We start from the raw sequence: 20269 nt of genomic DNA on the forward strand, positions 1-20269 counted from the left end.
AAGAACGATGACCGATGATCCCCCCCCAAAAAAAATATTAAAAAAAAATATAGAAATAAAATAGAACTTGGTTGAACACAGCTGCGGGTCATTTTGACCCGAGGACGACAGGAGGGTTGAGGCGACCCTCTCTTCTGATTGGCCGACTCTTTTCTGGGTAAAACATGCCCAGGCCGACCTCTGGTTTTCTTCGGTCTTGCAACTTACTGGCTGTGCAATGGAATGACCAGTCTTCTTGTGGTTTTTTTCCCCCCCCCAGATAAAAGATTAGACAGGGGGTCACGCTGGGGGCGGACATATGTCGTAAGCGCGAGTTTGTCACATCACAAACTTACGGAAGTCCAAACAGCACAGTTGCTAAATTTTGTCTGTGTGCAATAATAGTCTGTGGAATGAGTGGTTTGACACTCTCACAGTATTTATACGGCACATAGACCTCCTTTATAATCAAAAACGCAATGGATATCTGAATTTATAAAGAACTGCACCTTTAAATATTAGGCTATTTTTTTTAGGGCCCTTCTATTGAGGCCCGGGGTACTTACATCCACTATTCCCCTCACTAAACACCAGGAGTGACTGAGATAATCACATTGACCAGTGCACGCATAATCTTTAAGGAAGAAGATAAGGAATGTTTCAACTGATCTAAAGAATTTCAATGTTTATTCTCCACTTGTAGGCTGTGATATTTTGTTTCCCACACAATGGTGATTCAGGACTTCAATGTGTGATGCGATCAAGATCACGATCAGGTCCGGGTACTCTGTGCTCTTTTATCTTTTAGAAACAACTAATTAAAAATGTAGAGATGAAATATTCTACAAAATCCAAAGCATGAAACGATCTGGATGTCAGATTTTGGTTTTACAGCAAAAAAAAAAGCCAGACTGAAGATGCTCAAAAGTTAGTTACTTTATGTTGTTCATGTTTTTCATTAGTGGATAATGAGCTCAAATGATTGGTTCTGACAGAGTTATGGTAATCATGTGACTGTCCAAAGACAGTTGGAAAAAAAAAGAAGAAAGAAAGTGTATTGCTCAACAGCGCTGTCAACAAGGGGGCCGACTCATTCGTCTGATATTGAAGCCGAGTTTTGTTCATGTTGACATAGAATGATAGACTATGCAATATCACTGGTTTTTATATGCACTTTAGAAAGAACACATTCGGGTTGTTTTTTTTCCTCGTCATGTGGAATAAAAACAAGGAAAAAAACAAAACCTCATGGCATAATTAGATACTTCTAAATGAGATGTATATTAAAGGTTACTGGCGTTAACAAGTAAAAGGATAATGCGTATACTATCTGTATGTCTGAAGTGGTTTAAAATCATTATAAATTAATATTACTGAAGTTGCGTATGACGAAAAACATCTGGCCCCAATATCTGCCTGCCTAATTCCCTTTGCAATCCGTGCGTGAAACAGCACATCTCCCAGTTTCACAACAAAGCTGAAAAGCAGTCTGTGTAATCATTAACCTGGGTTTTAATGCCAGATTTTTTTTTAGTCATGTGAGGCTTATAAGATCATCGTTTACACAGTCAAAGTCTTTAATAACAGTGATTTACTGGAGAACAGTTCATAATTTTGTGAGATTTGCTGATTCTTTCTAGTGCAAATCTAGATATATATAAAAAAAAAAATAATAATTAATCCCACTCTCATTTTTGTCCATTAAGTATGCGGCTACCCTGTCGGACAGTTTCCACTCCAGCCCCTGTGAAGCTCACTAATTAACAGATTACAGTTTACTTATCAGACTTTTTCTTGGTTGCGATTAGTAACTTTCTGCTGGTTTATTGGCAATTTGACAGATTAAACCGAATGAGATATATTGTTTGAGTACCCAGTGACCTTTAGAGATGTGTTGTAGGGGTTTTGTTGCTGGGTAGTGTTTTTTTTTCTTCCCTTGTGTCCACTCTTTGTGCCAAAGCTTAATTACCACCGGCTCCACATTTACTGGACAGGGTGGTATGTACCTCGTTGTTCCATAACTCTCTGGCACAAAGTGTTTGTGGCAATAAGTACAAATCGAATCGGCTGTTGGGGGGAAAGGATGACAGCGGTAACGGTTATGGCTCTTCATTATCACTTCTGCGTGAGGTTGGACCAGAGATCATTTTCCACGCTTCTCTCCGCAGTGATAATAAGAGTCCAGAGTGCATCGAAGTTTTGCGTGGCGAGTACAAAGTAAGAATTTTGGAAAAGCAACTCGCTGCACTGTATTTCTCTTTGTCCTCAACAATAGAGTTCTGCATCACACTCATTCGCGTTTTTATTCTTGCTTGCTCGTTGACAAGGCTGTTCTGGGAAAGAAAGACATTTTCTGCCACGCTTGCTGCCACTTCAAAACATACCTGCATGGAAATGCCACACAAAATACACAAAAATATTTTTAACTTAATGTCAGTTGTAGTTTTTTTTTTTCTTCTTCTAATTATTCACAAATACTGGGGTAAAGAAACCTGTTTTAAAAAAAATAATAATTATTTTTATCATTGCAACAAAGGAGGACGACGTTTGGTTCACGGACTGCGCCTTTACAGATGGGTTAATTTAGGAATCCACTGACAAGAAACGATGGCAGCGGGTGGGTGGGGGTGGCGGGAGGACGGGTGGGATGGTTTTTTTGTCGCTGAAACAAAACCTGCGCTTCAGAAATGCCCACTCCGAAGTCAACCACTCGCGTTTCTTAACTACTGCCCCACTCGGTGCGCCCCCGGCAGACTTCAGCGATCCGACCGCAACATGACCGACTACGAAGCCGCGACCGCCTTCCTCGGGGAATGGGGACGCTTCCAGCAGCAGGTGTTTTTCTTCGCCTGCATGACCGTCATCCCGAACGGCTTCGTCGGTCTGTCTGTCGTGTTTGTCGCCGACACGCCGCCGCACCGCTGCCTCGTTCCCGCGCAGATCAACCTCACCGCCGCGTGGAGGAACAGCAGCATCCCGCCGGAGGGAGAGGGGCGCGAGGCCAGCAGCTGCTCCCGATACAAGCTGGACGATCTGCTGAGTTTCTCGGAGAGGGGCTTGCTGCCCGGCGTCGACGTGAATATGTCTAATGTGCCGAAAGAGGGCTGCTTGGACGGGTGGGAGTACGACCGGAGCGTCTACATCTCTACCATCGTCACTGAGGTCGGTGGACACTTTTAAAAATTTTTTTTTTTTTTTTTTTTTTTTCCTCCAAAATGAGGAGGCTGCTGCTTCCGTGCTGAGGGAGAATTAAGGGACTGTATAAAGTCTTCTGTATACAGGAAGTAAGATGAATCTTACAGGCTATTGGATTTCATGATGATCTTAAAATAGATAAGGGCATTTTTTTTTTTTTTTAAATACCCAATTTACGGTTGTAGGTCATTAGGCTATATAGGTAGTATAAAAACATAAATTCTGATTAGATTTTGTATTTGTAATTTATGATAAGTATTTCTACTTTTTTTTTTTTTTTAATCCATTTTTTTTTTGTTGCTTTCATTGATGTTTCATATTTGGTAGACTATTTGTGTCCTTTGGCTTTCCTTGCTGAGAATTATGAATTCATCACATTAATTGCACCTTAATCGGATCTATACTGCATGAATATGACTGTGTGGTTTTGCAGTGGGACCTGGTGTGTGATCAGAGCTGGAGGCAGCCACTGACTTCTTCTGTCTTCTTCTGTGGAGTTTTCACCGGCTCCTTCATCTCTGGACAGCTGTCTGACAGGTTAAGGACCAAAAAAAAAAAAAAAAAAGATGTGGTTTACGGACAACAGGAGGGTTAACCCTCAATCACCATATCTTCTGTCCAAGCTTAAGATGATAAATCGGTCACACTGTCAATCAATCACTAGAGCATTCATTTACTTTTTCGTGTGGACTTTATAACTTTATAAAAAAAAAAAAAAAACTCCGGTTGTTTCCATGCAACACATGAATCTGGAAGGAAAATACACCATCGTCGTGAAAAAAAGGCTTCGCAACAAGATTTTTTTTTTTTTTTTGTGTAAAAGCAGTAGTTCGCGCAATAAGGGAATAATAGCCAGACAATTCCATAAATGAAAAAAAAGATGAATTATGTGATGATTTCCACTCATAAACCAAGCCAGGGTAAAAGGGGAACTCCACCGGTTTTAGTCTTTTTACAGGTCTTGAGGAGTCAAACATTGCTGGTTAATGATCTTTTAGAGATGGTTAACTCTGTGACTTGGATGTATACTAATAACTTAAATCCACAACATGGGACTTAAGGACACAGAGCAACGCCGTCACACAAGTGGAATAATGATTTTGGCCACGTGATAAATTAAAACCTTATATTCACACTACTTTTAGCTCCTAGGTATGTCTCAAACAAACTCGAGAGGAAATGACCTGGCTCAGCGGCTGCTACATGTTCGACTTGCATCACAGCCTAGTTTCCATTTGCACTGGACAGGATCTCATGAGAGTGGTTATAGAAACTATAAAATACACTAGCCTGTAAAACAAAAATACTTGGTTCAAATAAGAGGATACAAATTGCAGCAGAAGCAGAGAAATGATTGACATTTTTTTCGTGTGGATTTATGAGCGAAGGCAACCTCTTTCTACAAATAATGCACTCCCATGTATCAAATGCAAACAACATACATGGGACACTCATGCTGGCATTCATCTAAATCACTCTGCCAATAACACAACATGCTGACTTGGTCATTTGCCTGTGCTTTATATACATTTCAGGTACGGGAGGAAAATAGTGTTGTTTGTTACCATGGCAGTCCAGACAGTATTCACCTTAATCCAGGTGTTCTCGCCATCCTGGGCCGTGTTCTGCGCTTTGTACTTTGTAGTCGGGATGGGACAGATTTCCAATTTTGTGGCTGCCTTTGTGTTAGGTAAATATCAATTCGTCAGCTATACTGCTTGTTTTAATATAAAAGACAAATTTAACATGTGTTTTGATTCCCCCCCCCCCATGTACAAAGGAACTGAGATCTTGGGCCCGCGTGTGCGGATCATTTTCTCCACTGCGGGAGTGAGTCTGTTCTTCGCCGCGGGCTACATGTTTCTGCCCCTGTGCGCCTTCTTCATCAGAGACTGGAGGATGCTCCTCCTCGGCCTCAACCTGCCGGGCTTCCTATACGTACCTTTTTGGTGGTAGGTAGGTGTGTGTTTTCGTGCGTCTGCGGCCGTTTTGGTTTTCTTTACTTAGGATTTTTCACATTTGGACTTCTGTGCTGTCAGCTGCGTCAGCGGTTGCAGTGCAGGGAGTGTATCAGCGCGTCGGTCAGCCCCGTCTGCGGGTGCATGTAATATCAAGTTGATTTTAACGAATAGAAATGAGCCTTCTTATATGGCGTCGTTCCTGGAAACTAACTATATTTAAGGATTGCTTCGCTTACATTTTGATGAATTAATAAAAGAAACGGGTCGCAATTTGATCAATAATAAGCCATTTAATTCAAATAAAAATGCCAAAAATCAAATGGTTGTGTCCTTTAAATGTCATCGGTTTTCTTTGACAGCGAGCTGAATGTTTTGGGCCGTTGGTCAGACAAAAGCGGCAAAATTGGACGATGTTCCCCCCCCCGGACTCGGTTTGACGTTACAAATTAAACAATTTATTACTTTGACTTTACTAAGAAAATAACAGATCTGTGCGGACGTATACAACTTGCATTTCTGCAGTGCCGTGTTCGCAGCAGTTTCAGGCATTTGAACAGGTCACCGCTCCCCCCCATTTCCGCTAAGTAGCCAAGATGGCAGCCGAGGAGGGGAGGAAGCGTCCAGAGCCTTTCTGGAATGTAATGAGTACAACATCCGGGTACTTAAGAGGCTGTAGCTCAGTCGGTAAACTGGGTTTCACACTAATCGCAAGGTCGGTGGTTCGGTACGCCTAAGCGTCCTTGAGCAAGACACTGAACCCTAAAAGAAAAAAAAAAAGAATTTCTCCCGATAGTGTACCATCGGTATGTTGTAAGTCGCTTTGGATAAAAGCGTCAGCTAAATGAAATGTAATGCAACGTACTTACGGCGCACTACGCGTTGCCGTACTTCTCAGTGTAGACGCATTTACGCACTCAAACTGGCAAGTGTAAGTGCAGAGGCAAACTGAGACACAGGTCTAGCCTTAGCCGGGTTTTTTACAGTTACGAAGGCATGCAATCTCGCATTGTACCATGCTAAAAAAAAAAAATTCAAATGAAGAAAGGCCTCAATAGTTATTTTCCTGTACACTGAGGATCCAACCTCTCTCTCTCTCTCTCTCTCTCTCTGTGTGTTAACTAAAGGTTCATCCCAGAGTCTCCTCGGTGGCTGCTCTCTCAAGGAAGAGTAGAGGAGGCCGAGGCCATAATCAGAGACGCTGCCAAGAAGAACAAGACGGAGCCTCCGACGGTCATCTTTAGTCCGCTGCAGGTGAGGCTTCCCCGGCTGCTGGCGGTAGACAGATTTGAGTTCATCACGATAACAATTGAAATGCTCTACAAAAAGAACAAACACGACAATGTAGTTCTTTTAACATATTTTGGGAAGGAAAATGTTCCTATGGTCTGTCATGTAGCTGCGTTTCTTGCTTTAAGGTTTACTGTTCCCGCTCTTTACTGGTTTCGGTGACATCCGCTTGAAGACGGTTCAGATGTTACGGTTTTCCTGCCAGACAGAAATCATCACAGGTTCACTGGCAAAGCTCAACAGCCCCGCTTCAGTTAAAAGGCTCTGACAATAATGAGAGCAAAATCTAAAACAAAAATATGCCAAGAGGAAGTATTCATTATTATTTATTTGATTTATCACCCAAGTCTGTTAAATTACCCTTAACTGGAAATGTGACATTTGTTTTGCACCAATTCTTGGTCATCATCCATGTCGTGGAAGAGTTGAACCAAAGTCAGTAAGTAGTGACAGTTAGGAGACACATCTATAACTCTATAAACCGTATACCCTAAACCATTAATACCGGTTTCCCTGCTCACACTTTTTCTGTAAAGCCACTATCCGTTCCGGATTGGGAGGGCGAAGGGGGGGTGGGGGTGAACCATTTTCGGGGTCACTGCTCAGCTTGATGTAATCATTCACGGTTTTACGCACGAGTGACCACTGATCTGGATGCCTGCGGATACACATTGCCCAGATTCATGCAACACATTCCCTTCTGTTACTGGAGAAGTTTGCCAATTTTTTTTTTTTTATTTCACGAGTCAAGGAAATCGCCATCAATCAAAAAAATATATGACCTTAATCCACAGCGGTTAGATGCAGCAGTTACATAGCAGTGCAGCGCAGCTGCCTAGGTATGTTTACTTACATGAATGTACAGTATACAACAAAAACTGAGTATCCCCCGGGGAATATCACTACAAAAAAAAACAAAAAAAAACAATTGAAACCAACCCGATTGAAAGCACAAGCTGCAAATTACAGCCTCAGTGCAGCAGAAGTGCACACACCTATAACAACTGCAACAGCAGCGATAACACACAAGTTCCAATTGAGACCAATTGCGTGAACAAGGTTATAAAAGAATCCTTGAAAACACGCGGCTTCATGAAGTTGAGAGGGGATACGAGAGTGTCAGCAGGCGTCCGGGCATTAGCGGAAACAGAAGCGCAGCGTTGGTCGGAAGGTAAAGCCACAGAGGAGGTGCCGTGTCGGTCCCTGAAAAAAAAAAACAACAACAACAGCAACTTGCTTCTTCCAAAGCCTTATAGAGACCAACAGACGACTCAGCGCTCCTGACTTGGACTATCAGCGGGAACCGATATTTCAGCGACTCAAAGCAAACTGCTCAAGCATGACCGGCTCTAACGTGCTCTTTAACCTCAGAACTCACAACACTGTTCACTGCGTTGATAGCGCTCTTCGCTCACGATGAAGATCCGGTGTTGTTATTTCAGCGAATTTAGGTGTTAGTTCAAAAACACTGTCTGTGAAGCAGCTTCGTTTAAGAGAGCGAGTTATTTGTATAAGAACTACAAAAAAAAAAAAAAAAAAAACGCACATATTTCTCCGCTTCATCCAGCTGTCCTAACATCGTGTGACTTATAAGCTGTGAACTTTGACCTAGAAACCACACCGACACGTTCGCGGCCTCTGCTCCGTGCGGCACCACGTTGGCCTGCACCTCCCTCCAGGAGAAACAGACGACGGACCCTCGGCACACGTCAGAAAGTCTCGGCCTTTCGATCGACGCAACCAGAATAACACGAGCATCGAACGTTGCAGCTCCCTGTGCATAACGCCCGTCCCAAACGCCGCTTTATGGCGACGTAGCAACATCTTTACATTCTCGCGACTGAGGGGCCAACGCAAACGCGCTCATTTATACGGCTGCTCTTGTTTGCTGCTGGAAAAAGCAGCAGATTGCGGCGGTTTGTGCGGGACCGGTACATTTCATCTTTCTCGGCAGCAACACACGTCAAAGTCTCGGTTGTAAACTGTGGAAAAAAAAAAATCCACCGATTTCAAACATTGCTCGAACTTTGACCTCCTTTTACGCGGGTCCACGTGCTTGGGTACTGAAGCGGGGGCACGTGTTCGCTCAGCGGGCGGCCGTGCATTCACATGCTCCCCTCCCTAATCGCATTACTTCCGGACTGGCGGTTCCGCTTGTTAAGTGCCCGTTTGTTCCATATGCTCTGCTGCCCCGCAGAAAGACGCTCCATCCGAGAAGAAGAAGGCCCACAACATCTGTGACCTGATTCGCTCTCGCAACATCCGCCGGATCTCTGTCACGCTGTGGCTGGTCTGGTGAGTCCCCGCTGTCTCAGCTGACCTCCGCATTCAGTACAGCGACCCTGCATACTCAGCTACACACACCTCGCATGTAGACACGTATACACACACACACACACACACACGCACACACACACACACACACGCAAATGCAGTTTAAGCCTGTCCGTGGCTCATCTGGACCCGCACGTCGGCCCGTTTCACTAACAACAAATAATGACCTGTCGGGTGCCGGAAAGCAACGGAGATCAGGTTTTATGTAACTGCACAGCATGCCCGTCTTCTTTCTGAACATGCTTCCTCGCCGAGTCTGAAAACAGATGCAGCTTGACTTTTGTTTGATGTCGAAACAGTTTGATTTGGTGTTACGAAGCTCGTCACCGCAGGCGGACAAGTACAGAAGAGGTTTGCTGCCGCGGCGGAAAAAGAAAAGTGGATTAAGTTTGTTAGAAAAAAAAAAAAAAAAAGAAGATGTTTTTAACGTTACTATAACATACAAATGTATAACTTTATTACAACTAACTTATTTGGTTACATCTTGAAACGATTTATGTTCCAGTGTGGGGCGGGGGGTGATGTGCCCTGACGCTGATCAATTACAAGTGACACTACCTCCAAAGTGTTATTACATCATGGCTTTCACGTTATAACAATATTAGTTGCATCATAACGTGAAACTTTTAGTAACGATATAAATGATCAACTTATGTTAAGAAATTGTGTTATGACGGGGACCGTTTAACGTTATAACATGACGAATAGAAAAGTGTCCTGTTAGAATGTGATTTTGTGAGTTTGTTCGTCATAATAATGTGAAAATCTCTTGTTTTCACAATAAACTTCTCACATTTTAACGTGACACTGATCCGTTTTTCTGGCGTGACAACAAAACCCCTTCCCTTCCAAATTGCGTTTTTATAGTCGACCTTGCAAACTTTACACTTTACACTACTCCAAAAAAATACGGATATTAGGATATTCTTCAGATTTAGTGCTTTTCATGACGTAACGAAGGTCAAATTAACGGCCTTCTACATCCCCTCATGTGGTGATATTTCTGCTTCTGCTAATAACTTTTTTTTTTTTTAGGATTTATGAAAGACAAAAATCAGTTTTTGGGAAGAGTTTGAGCTTCCCGTGATTTATTAACCACGTTTCATCATGTTTCTGCAACCTCACTTATTTGTGCTTAAAAATGATCCCCACAGGAACACAGTGTCTATTGCCTACTTTGCTCTCTCTCTGAACACGGCGAACCTCCACGGGGACGCTTACTTCAACTGCTTCCTGTCAGCTGCGGTAGAGATCCCAGCCTACACTTTGACATGGGTTATTTTTCAATGGTGCTCCAGACGACCGAGTCTCTTCTCATCTCTCTTCACGGGAGGACTGTTTCTACTCCTCATACGGTTCATACCAGCACGTATGATACTGCAGCCGGCAATGTTTTAAGACTGGTTTAATGTAGCTTTCATTTCTGACTTCAATCAATGCTCAGATATTCACTTCTGTCACTCGCATACAAATCCGTCAGGTAGAATCTGTTTGCATATGTTCGGCTTGTTGAGCCAAAACGTACAAGTTTGAACAACATCACGTGTCATTCCCTGCAGACCTGAGTTCTCTTGCCATAGCGCTCGAGATGACGGGGAAGTTTGCCGTGACGGCGGCATTTGCGATCGTGTACGCCTACACAGCAGAACTCTACCCGACTGTCCTGAGGACTACAGCTGTTGGCACCTGCTCCATGGCCTCTAGAATAGGCAGCATCACCGCCCCGTTCTTCATTTACTTAAGTAAGGAATGCTCTCCCCTCTCCTTACCTCCCTGTACAGCAACTTCATGTCCCGCTCTTGTATATTGCTACAACATTTGTCGTGGTTTACCGGGACACTAGATTAAACTGAGGCATCATTAATGCCACCTGCGCATTCCCTGCTGGGACAAGTCAAAAATGTCTGTAGTTGAAAAGATCTTTCTAAAGCATTTATCCGCTCTTTCACCGGGTCTTACACACTTGGACATTCACGGTCACACTTATAGGCAATTTGGAGTTTCCAGTCGATCTAACCTGCCCGTCTTTGTGCTCTTAGAGGAAATTGGAGCACACAGTCACAAGCGGAACATGAAAACTTTGAAAAGGCCCGAGTACAAACAAACAGCAAGAACAACCACTCGCTCAAACGCATAAAAGCCGGCTCGATTAGCAATCAGAACAGACACAGCCGTTTTCTGAAAGTCCAGAGGCCTTCAGTTTAAATGTATACCTCTCCAAAGATTTAGTGGTCCGAATTTAACCAACTGTAACTCGCAGGACTTTTCTTCACGGAAAGACTTTCTACCTTTTGTCTTTTTGTTTTGAACTGCTCCATGGTACCATTGTAGACACGGCTGTTTTTCACCGTCTTCCTCCCCCCGCACTCTGATGTGTCGCCACAGGAAGCTATTCTGTTTCTCTGCCTTACATCCTCATGGGAAGCCTCACAGTCCTGACGGGGTTGCTGAGTCTCCTGCTGCCCGAGAGCTATGGAATGCCCCTGCCGGACACCATCACTCACATGCAGCGCTTTCCTGGGTAAAACGACACACTTCCCTGTCATGAATTTTCCGAGAGACAAGCGTTATTATACAGTAGATTGTTACTTTTCATCGGTTTATATTCTTATACAGCTAAATGTGTAAAGATGAGAAGTTTCTTACCTGCTCGATGTTTAACTTCTGTTTCCCTTTATTCCGAATGCGTGCAACCCGTTTTCTGACAATTGCAATCATCTGACCAGCCTCACATCCGCATTCAGCCATTCACTGGGATTTTAAAATATATACACGACGCAGCCACAATTATGTGTAATCACAAAGGCAAACAACGCATTGTAACAAACCCAACTGAACAACAAGGATTAGTTTGATATTTTTGGAAATATGCCTCTTTGCTTTTTTTTGTTTTCAGTTTGATATTGATATTACACTGCATACTTCATGGCGAATTCCTTTTTTTACGTGGCAGTTTTTGTACAGATTAAACAAACAAGATACACCACGGTAATTAGTGAGCTTAAGAGGTCGTAGTTGGCAGATCGTAGTTGGCAGTTGCTTCATCCTTTTCCAGTCTTTGTGCTGAGCTCAGCTAACTGGCTGCTGGTTTTACTTTCATATTTACATCTGCAGGAAAGTAAGCAGGCGCATTTCCCAAAATGTCAACGTATTTCTTTCAATTGATTAAGAAATTAAAAGAGCTTTCAATTCTTAGTCACTCTACTTGGCTCATGTATAAATATTTAGCTCATCATATGAAGTACATTGCAATATTTACAACATTTTTTTTTACTCAGTTGAGACTAACTATTTTTACTCCAGTTTAAACCTGATGCCATGTTATCGTTTCGAAATTCGTATGCGTGTTGCGAAGGATTGGTTTATTTATTATATAATGGAAGGTGTGCAAGGCCCAAATTTAATAGATATTTGACAGTAGACGGGTTATCTGAAATATTTTAGAAGCCCGCTGTCCCTCCTCCTGTGGTTCAGGCTACTTCACATACAGTAAGTTAAAATCAGACAGGGCAGCACTGTACCGATTGTGCTCTGTGAATCATTACTGTTACCGTATCCCTGTGTTTTGTGGTTGTTGTTTTTTTTTCCCCCTCTAGATGTTGTCAAAAGACCCCTTATACACTCACACACACTGAAGAAGGAGAGAATACTGCTGAAAGAAAGACTTAAGACACACGAGGAGCAGCGCTGCTCAAATCTGACCCGAGGAGAATAACTGGACAAACAAGAGTCTACGGACATTTTTGCGAAGTATACACTTTACAGAAATAATCAAAATGATTATATTGTCGCAGGTGTATGTGAAATCACGAGACTTCAAACAGGACTAAGGAGCTATTCCAATGTAATACTGTTAAAAAAAAAAAAATGATACTGTAAATTATGTTAAAACAGTACCAATACGTAGAAGAAAATTTCCAATATTCTAATCAAAACCAATAGTCTTGTTTATGGTTATATGATGAAAATGCCTCTTTTGTTTCAAAACTACCATGTGCATATCTTATAGTTGAGTTCCTGATGAATATTTTTTTATACTGTGATTCAAAAGACTACGCGGAGTGACCCGAAAAGTAGAAAGTCCTCTAATAAATACTGGATTTGTCAAACTTGAGTAGAATATTTAATTAAGAAATGTTTTTAATCATAATAAATATATCATATTATGGTTTTGTTGGATCAATATATTTTAAGTGATCAGAATTTGTATTTTGCTTCTACAGCGTACAGCTCTTGTAATGCCAGTGTCACTGCTTTGAAAGTGCAACCAGGCTTAAGTACGATTTTTAGTTTAAACCTTTTCAAATTGAACAAATCATTAACAGTATGTGAAGAAATAATGAAGCTCTGAAGTTTGCATGCTGACCAGCTAGTCTGGTTATACTGCCCCACACCCCCAGAGGGCTGCGGTGAGTCACCGTAGCATCCCGTCTGCTCTCGTTGAACAGTAAACGCAACTGAAAATCTGAAAATCAAGAGTTAACGTTAGCATTTCTGAACTCGCAACATTCCTTAAACTGCTGCTAATGCCAACGTTGGCCATGTAGCAATAGCTTTTAAAAGTAGTTACCTTTACTGGAGTGTTAATATGGTAAGTTACCGGTTTGTTAAAATAGCTGTATGTGACTTTTTATTATTATTATTATTATTATATATTATATTATAATATATATATATATATGTTATATATATATTATTAGCTCATCATTTAACTTTCTATCAAAACTGAGGCAATTTTATGTGAACAAACTAGGCTTTGTTTAGAAACTGTAATGAAAAGCACTCCAACTGGTGAGACATAAATCTTACATATGAAACAGACAAGTTACTTTACTCAAAAAAAAAAAAAAAAAAAAGATTCAAATACATATGAAAAATTCAAGCTTTAAATTTTTCCATTGTGCGCCTTAGAAAATATTCCTGTAAAGCCATTGAATTCACTTCTACCGCTGAGAATATTCTGCTAAAAATGTTGTAACAAAAGAACAGTAAAGAGTAGCTATCATACAGAGTAAGAGTATTTATTCATGACTTGTTCATGTAAGTGCGGTTTTAAAGAATCATAGTTTATTTTCAAAAAGCACCACAGGTTTTGAACGTTTTTTTTTCTGGTGATGAATGGGCACGTCATACTGTTGGGACAAAACACAAATAAAGCAAAATATTATTTGGTTTAGTGTTATGCAGAGAAGAAAACTACAAAAAGCTGCGAGGCCTAAATATTTCTTTTCTGCTCCCAATAAATATTTGTTTTTGCTCGCTGCTAAGATGTGTTGCAGTAATGAGGACGGTAGCGGTTATTCGATGGTTATTTATTAAGCTGTCATTTTTTGTTTTGCTGCTGAAAATTCACAACTGACGTGGAACCAAAAGAGATCACTGAAACAAATGGGTGATCGTGTGAAACACACACACTGTTCATACTAAAACTAAATTTCCAGTCTAGGCTGTGACAACTGACCAGTTATAAACTTTTCAGCAGTTGATAAGAGCTTTAAAACTCTTTATTTAAGAGTGAAAAATAGAAATGATCGCTGTCCTTCTTCGTGACTATATTTAGCAGTTTGAAGTCAGACAGTTTAATATCCAGAAATGAGGGCTTAAAAAAAAAAAAAAAATCCAAAATAAATGCAAGTCATTTGCATATTATTACAATATTTACATGGAAGCATTGAAGAATAAGATATCTCACCTTTCCCTCTTATGCATCTGTTCAATAGTTTGAGGCAGAGGCCGTCCAAAACTCTCTGGTAGGAAGAGAGTAGCAAAGGCAGACACGCCAGACAGAGTCCCCAGAATAATGTAAGGCAGGTACCTAAAATGAATCCCTGCACGGGTCGAATCGGACGCTTATTCACAAACTTTTTTTTTGTATGTGTTAAGAGTAAATCCACATTTGAAAAACTATTAAAAACCCACCGAACTGGAACAAAAAAGGTGCAGTACAGCTTCCCACTCTGGACACCGTGGTGCATGTCCCCGTTGCCGTGTTTCTGAGCACCGTGGGGTAAATCTCTGCTGTGTAGGCAAACATCAGGGCTGCGCCTGTGGTAATACCACATTTGCCCAGCGTCTCCAGAGCAACAGACAGACCTGATAAACCTGAAGGAAAACAAATGGTGTCTCTCCGAGCAGAATAGAAAACAAAGTACGTTTTTGTGTGATTCTCTCTAAAGCAGATTAAGTACATGTAATTGAGGGTTTGGGAGTTTTTTTTTTTTTTTTTTACCTCTGCCTTGACTTCATGCAAACATTTCTTTAACTTTCTTCTTAAATTTCTTCCTCGCACACTATTTTTCTCCCTATTCTCAACAATTAATCAGTTTAAGAACTGGAATATTTCTGGTATGAAATATTTAGCAGAGGTGCACTTTACCAGCCTGGAGCTAGAGTTTTGGGATCAGCATGTGCTGATTGGCGCTATTGAATTGGAAGCATACGAGATTATACTGGCAGCAAAGGTGGAAATGTCCACAGAGACTCGCGCTCATAATTTTGAGTATTTTTTTTTTTTTTTGCTCACCTTGAGGCACCGCTTGAATGAGACGCAGTGACACTCCTCCGAGGAGCAAGATACAGATGACAGACACTCGTCGTGGAAGGCTCCGCAGAGCCAGCCAGCTGGAAATGTATGCCGGCACCTCCACGGCTGCCGAGATGAAACAGCTGAGATAGGGGTCAGCACGGAGTCGAGACGTGTTCGGGGACAGGCCAAAGCAGCCAGTACTCAGAGTGAACCTGGAAACAGGAAACTTGTAAAACAACAAGAGGTACAAGAGGCCCCTGCATTCAGCACTCCATATTGCAGACCTACAATACATGCCATTCTCTTTCTTAATAACGCAAACGTTTTGGGAAGACTCCCGAGAATATTCGGAGTAACCAAGTGCACCTGTGTATTACGCGGTCAAGCAGTTCAAATTGTTACCCGGTGCACTGCTCATTACCAAAACACAGAAGTTTGTTGCTGACCAGCGCTTCCCAAATGCTTCTTTTCACCGCACTCCCAACTCTTACCGATTGATCCCAAAGCTCCCAGCAAAGCTCCTTACTGGGAAGTGAAAAGAAGCCCTCACTGGCTTCCAACCCATCAACGCTGCCAATTTTGTTCACTGAACGCACACATAGTAGTCAAACTCACAGTTTCAGCAGGAATGTCCCACATAACCATGCAACCAGCTCTCTGGTGAGCGTCAGGCTGTGGTGCGTTGTGTTGTTACAATGATTTGAATTATAATGAGGTATCAAAAAGCATACCGATAAAAAGTATGAATAAAACTGTGCAGGGCAAGCCACTGGTCCTCTTCACGAAGTGGTTATTTACCGTCATCAGATCAGTGGTCCGTGCTGCTGCCAACACGGCCTAAAATCTAACGGATGCAACTGCTGTGACTGGACACTCGCCAGACCGGGCTCAGAATGACGGTTGTGTTTCTGATGTTTGAAGTCCTCAGCAGGCTGAACAAAAATCGCAACGCTCTTTGGCTTGTGTCCGATCAGCCTGCAACACACAAACCTCAGACTCAGCAGCTGTTTTGTGGTGTTTTAGCAATGAAAACAATGTTGCTCAAGGGAGCCGGTTGCTCCACACAGGATGAATCCCAAGAATTATGGTGATGGCGAAATGTTTTGATTACTTTTAGCATATATTCCCGCGCAATGCGCAAGGGACATTCATTTTTCCTCACACGTCACGGCTCCCGTTTCTGGTGCTGCATGATTTAAGCCAAATCCAACATGCACGTACATTGTAACCCTCAAAGATGACTTCTGGAGCTTCAACTTTGTTCTTCTTAAGCAGCATCTCTGACGATGGCGTCAGCCTCGTCCACTCTGCCTCGAGAGAGAGAGAGAGCAGCCACCGAGGAGACTCTGGAATCAGCCTACCTCATTATTCCAACACCGAGAGACAAAAAGCGTCAGCCCGGATCAGGGTAATTTAAAACAACGGGAGGCCAAACAGAACTAATAGAAGTTTTCTGAAAAACAGAAAAAAAAAAAAAAAAGAGAAAAATAATTGTTTTTCTACACACTTGGAAAATGGTTATGGTGCATATTAAGGTCAACTCGTGTACAATATTTGGTCATGAGTACATCCGACCACCAGAGGGGTAGGTAGAGCAGACCAGGAAGAGACAGACCCAACAGGAGAGACTTCCAGTCCCTTAAAAAGTAAGCAAAGAGAGGCAGCATCATGTAGCCAAAGGCAAAGCCCAGACATACACCCATAGATGAGAACAGCACCCGCACATTGCCAGTTAGGATTTCAGTGCCTGCGCAAAAAGAAGAAAGAAAAAAAAAATAGAGTGAAGAGGTGTGGAGGTAATAAATGAGAAGCAATGTCATAGATTTCTTTAAAATCACTGACTCATGTATAAACATATTGTTGCAGTAACTAAAGTATTAAAATTCTCGTATTTACCCAGCACAAAACCAGATACAGAGTTGGAGATTTGTCCCAAACCACTGAAGAAAAGGAGGATGGAGAACACTGTCCAAGAAGGCGAGAAGATTTCAACAAAAGTAAAAACGGTTTGAATTGCCATGGTAGCAAAGAGGACAGGCTTTCTCCCAAATCTAGAGCGAGAAGTCAATAATGAAATAAGAGTGAATACAAACAAGACAAAGTACGGGGTATAAGTCCAAAGAACATATTATTACAGCTTTTAGGAAAATAAATTGTACAGTATAGCAATTCAAAATGAAAATTTAAATCAATTCAAAGTGTAAATAATAATATAATAATGTAAATATTATTTTTCAAATCTGAAACTATTTGAGGCAACAGTAAAAGTAAGGACACGATTTTATGTTGTTCAACCAAAGGACAGTAAATAAGGACTTACACAAATAATTGAAAGTATAAATGTTTTCAACCTCACCTGTCCGAGAGCTGTCCTGAAAGGAAGGATCCAAGGAAAACTCCCAGGAAGTAAACCGTGGAGGTGAACGGCTGCTTCCACTGCTCACTGCATACCAAGTCAAACTGGGACATTCACGCATGAACCATCAGACAAATAAGTACACCAAACCAGAAAGATGAGACATTGTTGAAAATGATTTGAAACATTCACTGATTGAAAGCAATTCTTGGCTCGTATTGCCGATGTTACTTCTATACTCCACCTTAAAAGATCATCAACACACGCTCACCTCAAGAGACTATAGTCGACTGGTAGATGTCTTCGCTGTAGCTCCACCCGTCCACGCAGCCCTCCTGCTCCAGGTCAGTGAGGTTAACGTCCCTGCCAGGAACGTATCCCTGAGCAGAGAGATTTCTGACCACATCCAGCTTGTACCTGCTGCATCTGCTCAGCTCCCGTTTCCCGTTCACCACCTCGCAGTCACAACGATGCAAACTTTATTCGTATATTTGGCGACATTTATTTTTCAGCGAACTTTGTGTTTGACGGAACACCAAGAGGGGAAATATTTGCATCATGACTTTTAACGTCACGAGGCACTGCGTCTTTACAATACCTGTATGCGCAAAAGACAAACTACGCCAGCTACAAATTTGATCATTAAGACGGGGAATCATTTTACAGTTGAGCTGTTTGATTACGACTCGGCTTTAACATATAACCATTTGAACAATATTCAAATTACACTGCCACTTATATGCTTGAAGACAGCGCGTCATTGCGGGATGTTTGAGTTAGAAGTAAAACAGTTTAATGGCCTGCAGTTGTGTGCAAAATGTTTGGGCATCCCTGGATTAATTACAGATTGTTGAAGTGAAAAATGAACTTTATATTTCATTAACTTCAGCCATCCGAAGCCTCAACTTCTGAGATATTTTAGGTTGTGTTGCACAACCACAAAACAAGTGATTTTCAATGAAGTTTTCAGAACCTCCGAGTGGGATGCAGTTCATACGATTTCCACCGGATGTCACTGTACATTGTGTTCATTGTCACAAAAAAAAAAAAAAAAAAAGCCAAAAGTTTGCACTTGAGAAAAAGCTGTTAAACTATTTTCTCCTTTTAGATCATGAAAAAAAAAGTACCATTGATTAACATTTGAAGAAGGTGTGTTTTGATGTGTGTTTGCTGCAGGGGTTGTATTTACTTATTTTTACTTAAAAAAAACAACAACAAAAGTAAATCAACAAAACCTGTCATGTTTAGGGGGTGTCCAAGATTTGATTCGCATTTGTTTTGTCTGTTCAGGATGACATGTTTTAACAAAAAATGCCTCACTGGAATAATTATAGCCTGCATGTACCGTAGCAAATAAAAGTGACCCTGTCAATATTGCAGGAATATTTCACTTGACCAAAGACAACACACAGAACACCTGTACTATCGGTGATTGCGTCTCTTTAGGAAATCACAAACTTAATTACTTCTATCGGGATGACAGCTTTGTGCCAATCTTCTGTCAAGTTAACCTCGGGAATCAGGCAGCGATGACTTGGAACGTCAGTCAGGAAGAGAGAAAAAGCCCCAAATCCATTTGGAAAGACGCTGGCGCAGAGAAGGAAGAAGACATTCGACTGGAATTGTCCCCACTGACCCAGGAAGGCTGTGGTGTCCTCGTAATCCCGCATAGTCTCGGAAACCTGCTTGTGATGTCCAGTTTTCACCTTGAAGATGAATATATCGAAAAAAAAAACAAACAACAACAACAAAACAACAACATATGGTCTGGCTTTAGAGCAGTGTTTTTAAAACATTTCTCTGGCAACTCCCTGAAGGCGACTGAGGGTTCCACAAACTCAGCTGGGCTTTTTGTGCCACGTACAGTTTTAATTATGTCAAGGTTTATGCAACTTTTTTTATTGTCATTGTTGGGTTAAAGATTAACAAGGTGATATGCTGGCATCTCACCTGGATGGAACCGGTGACTCTGTGAGAATCACTTTCTTTGATTTCTCCAGTGCAGTCAACACCATCCAACCACTGCTACTGAGTGAGAAGCTGCGGGTGGTGGGGGTGGACGCGTCCACCGTCTCCTGGATCAATGACTACCTGACAGGCAGAACACAGTTTGTCCGTCTGGGCAGTGTGCTGTCTGATACGGTGGTCAGTGGTATTGGAGCTCCTCAGGGAACTGTTCTGTCCCCCTTCCTGTTCACCTTATACACAACTGACTTCCAGTACAATTCAGATTCCTGCCATCTGCAGAAGTTCTCTGATGACTCTGCAGTGGTAGGATGTATAAGGGACGGACGGGAGGATGAGTACAGGGCAGTAGTGGAGGACTTTGTGGAGTGGGCGGGAAGGAATCACCTGCTCCTGAACGTGGCCAAGACCAGAGAGATGGTGGTCGACTTCAGGAGGAAGACGACGGCTCCACAACCGCTGAGCGTTCTGGGAGAGGAGGTGGACATGGTTGAGGAGTACAAGTACCTGGGTGTGTCCATCGACAACAGACTGAACTGGAAGACCAACATCAACGCGGTCTACAAGAAGGGGATGAGTTGACTCTTTTTCTCGAAGAAACTTCGATCCTTCAATGTGTGCAGCAAGATGTTGGAGATGTTCTACCAGTCTGTTGTGGCCAGTGCT

General features: G+C 42.0%; 1 protein-coding gene and 1 pseudogene across 1 annotated transcript; one reads left to right on the plus strand and one right to left on the minus strand.

The window, feature by feature from the left end:
- Positions 1 to 2637: 2637 nt before the first annotated feature.
- LOC138632137 (organic cation/carnitine transporter 2-like) lies at positions 2638 to 12839 on the plus strand. The gene is made up of 10 exons (XM_069717470.1): positions 2638 to 3141; positions 3608 to 3711; positions 4710 to 4864; positions 4955 to 5126; positions 6260 to 6386; positions 8620 to 8717; positions 9911 to 10125; positions 10316 to 10498; positions 11142 to 11277; positions 12353 to 12839. The coding sequence occupies exons 1-10, from the start codon at positions 2755 to 2757 to the stop codon at positions 12423 to 12425; spliced, it is 1650 nt and encodes a 549-aa protein (XP_069573571.1). The 5' UTR covers positions 2638 to 2754; the 3' UTR covers positions 12426 to 12839.
- A 977-nt stretch (positions 12840 to 13816) lies between these two features.
- Positions 13817 to 19853, minus strand: LOC138632288 (organic cation/carnitine transporter 2-like; annotated as a pseudogene).
- Between the last annotated feature and the right edge of the window lie 416 nt (positions 19854 to 20269).

The sequence above is a fragment of the Brachyistius frenatus genome, unplaced genomic scaffold (assembly GCF_029030835.1).
Source record: "Brachyistius frenatus isolate BFR_SWC_R1_liver_20210118 unplaced genomic scaffold, ASM2903083v1 Contig_5, whole genome shotgun sequence".
Lineage (NCBI taxonomy): Eukaryota > Metazoa > Chordata > Actinopteri > Embiotocidae > Brachyistius > Brachyistius frenatus.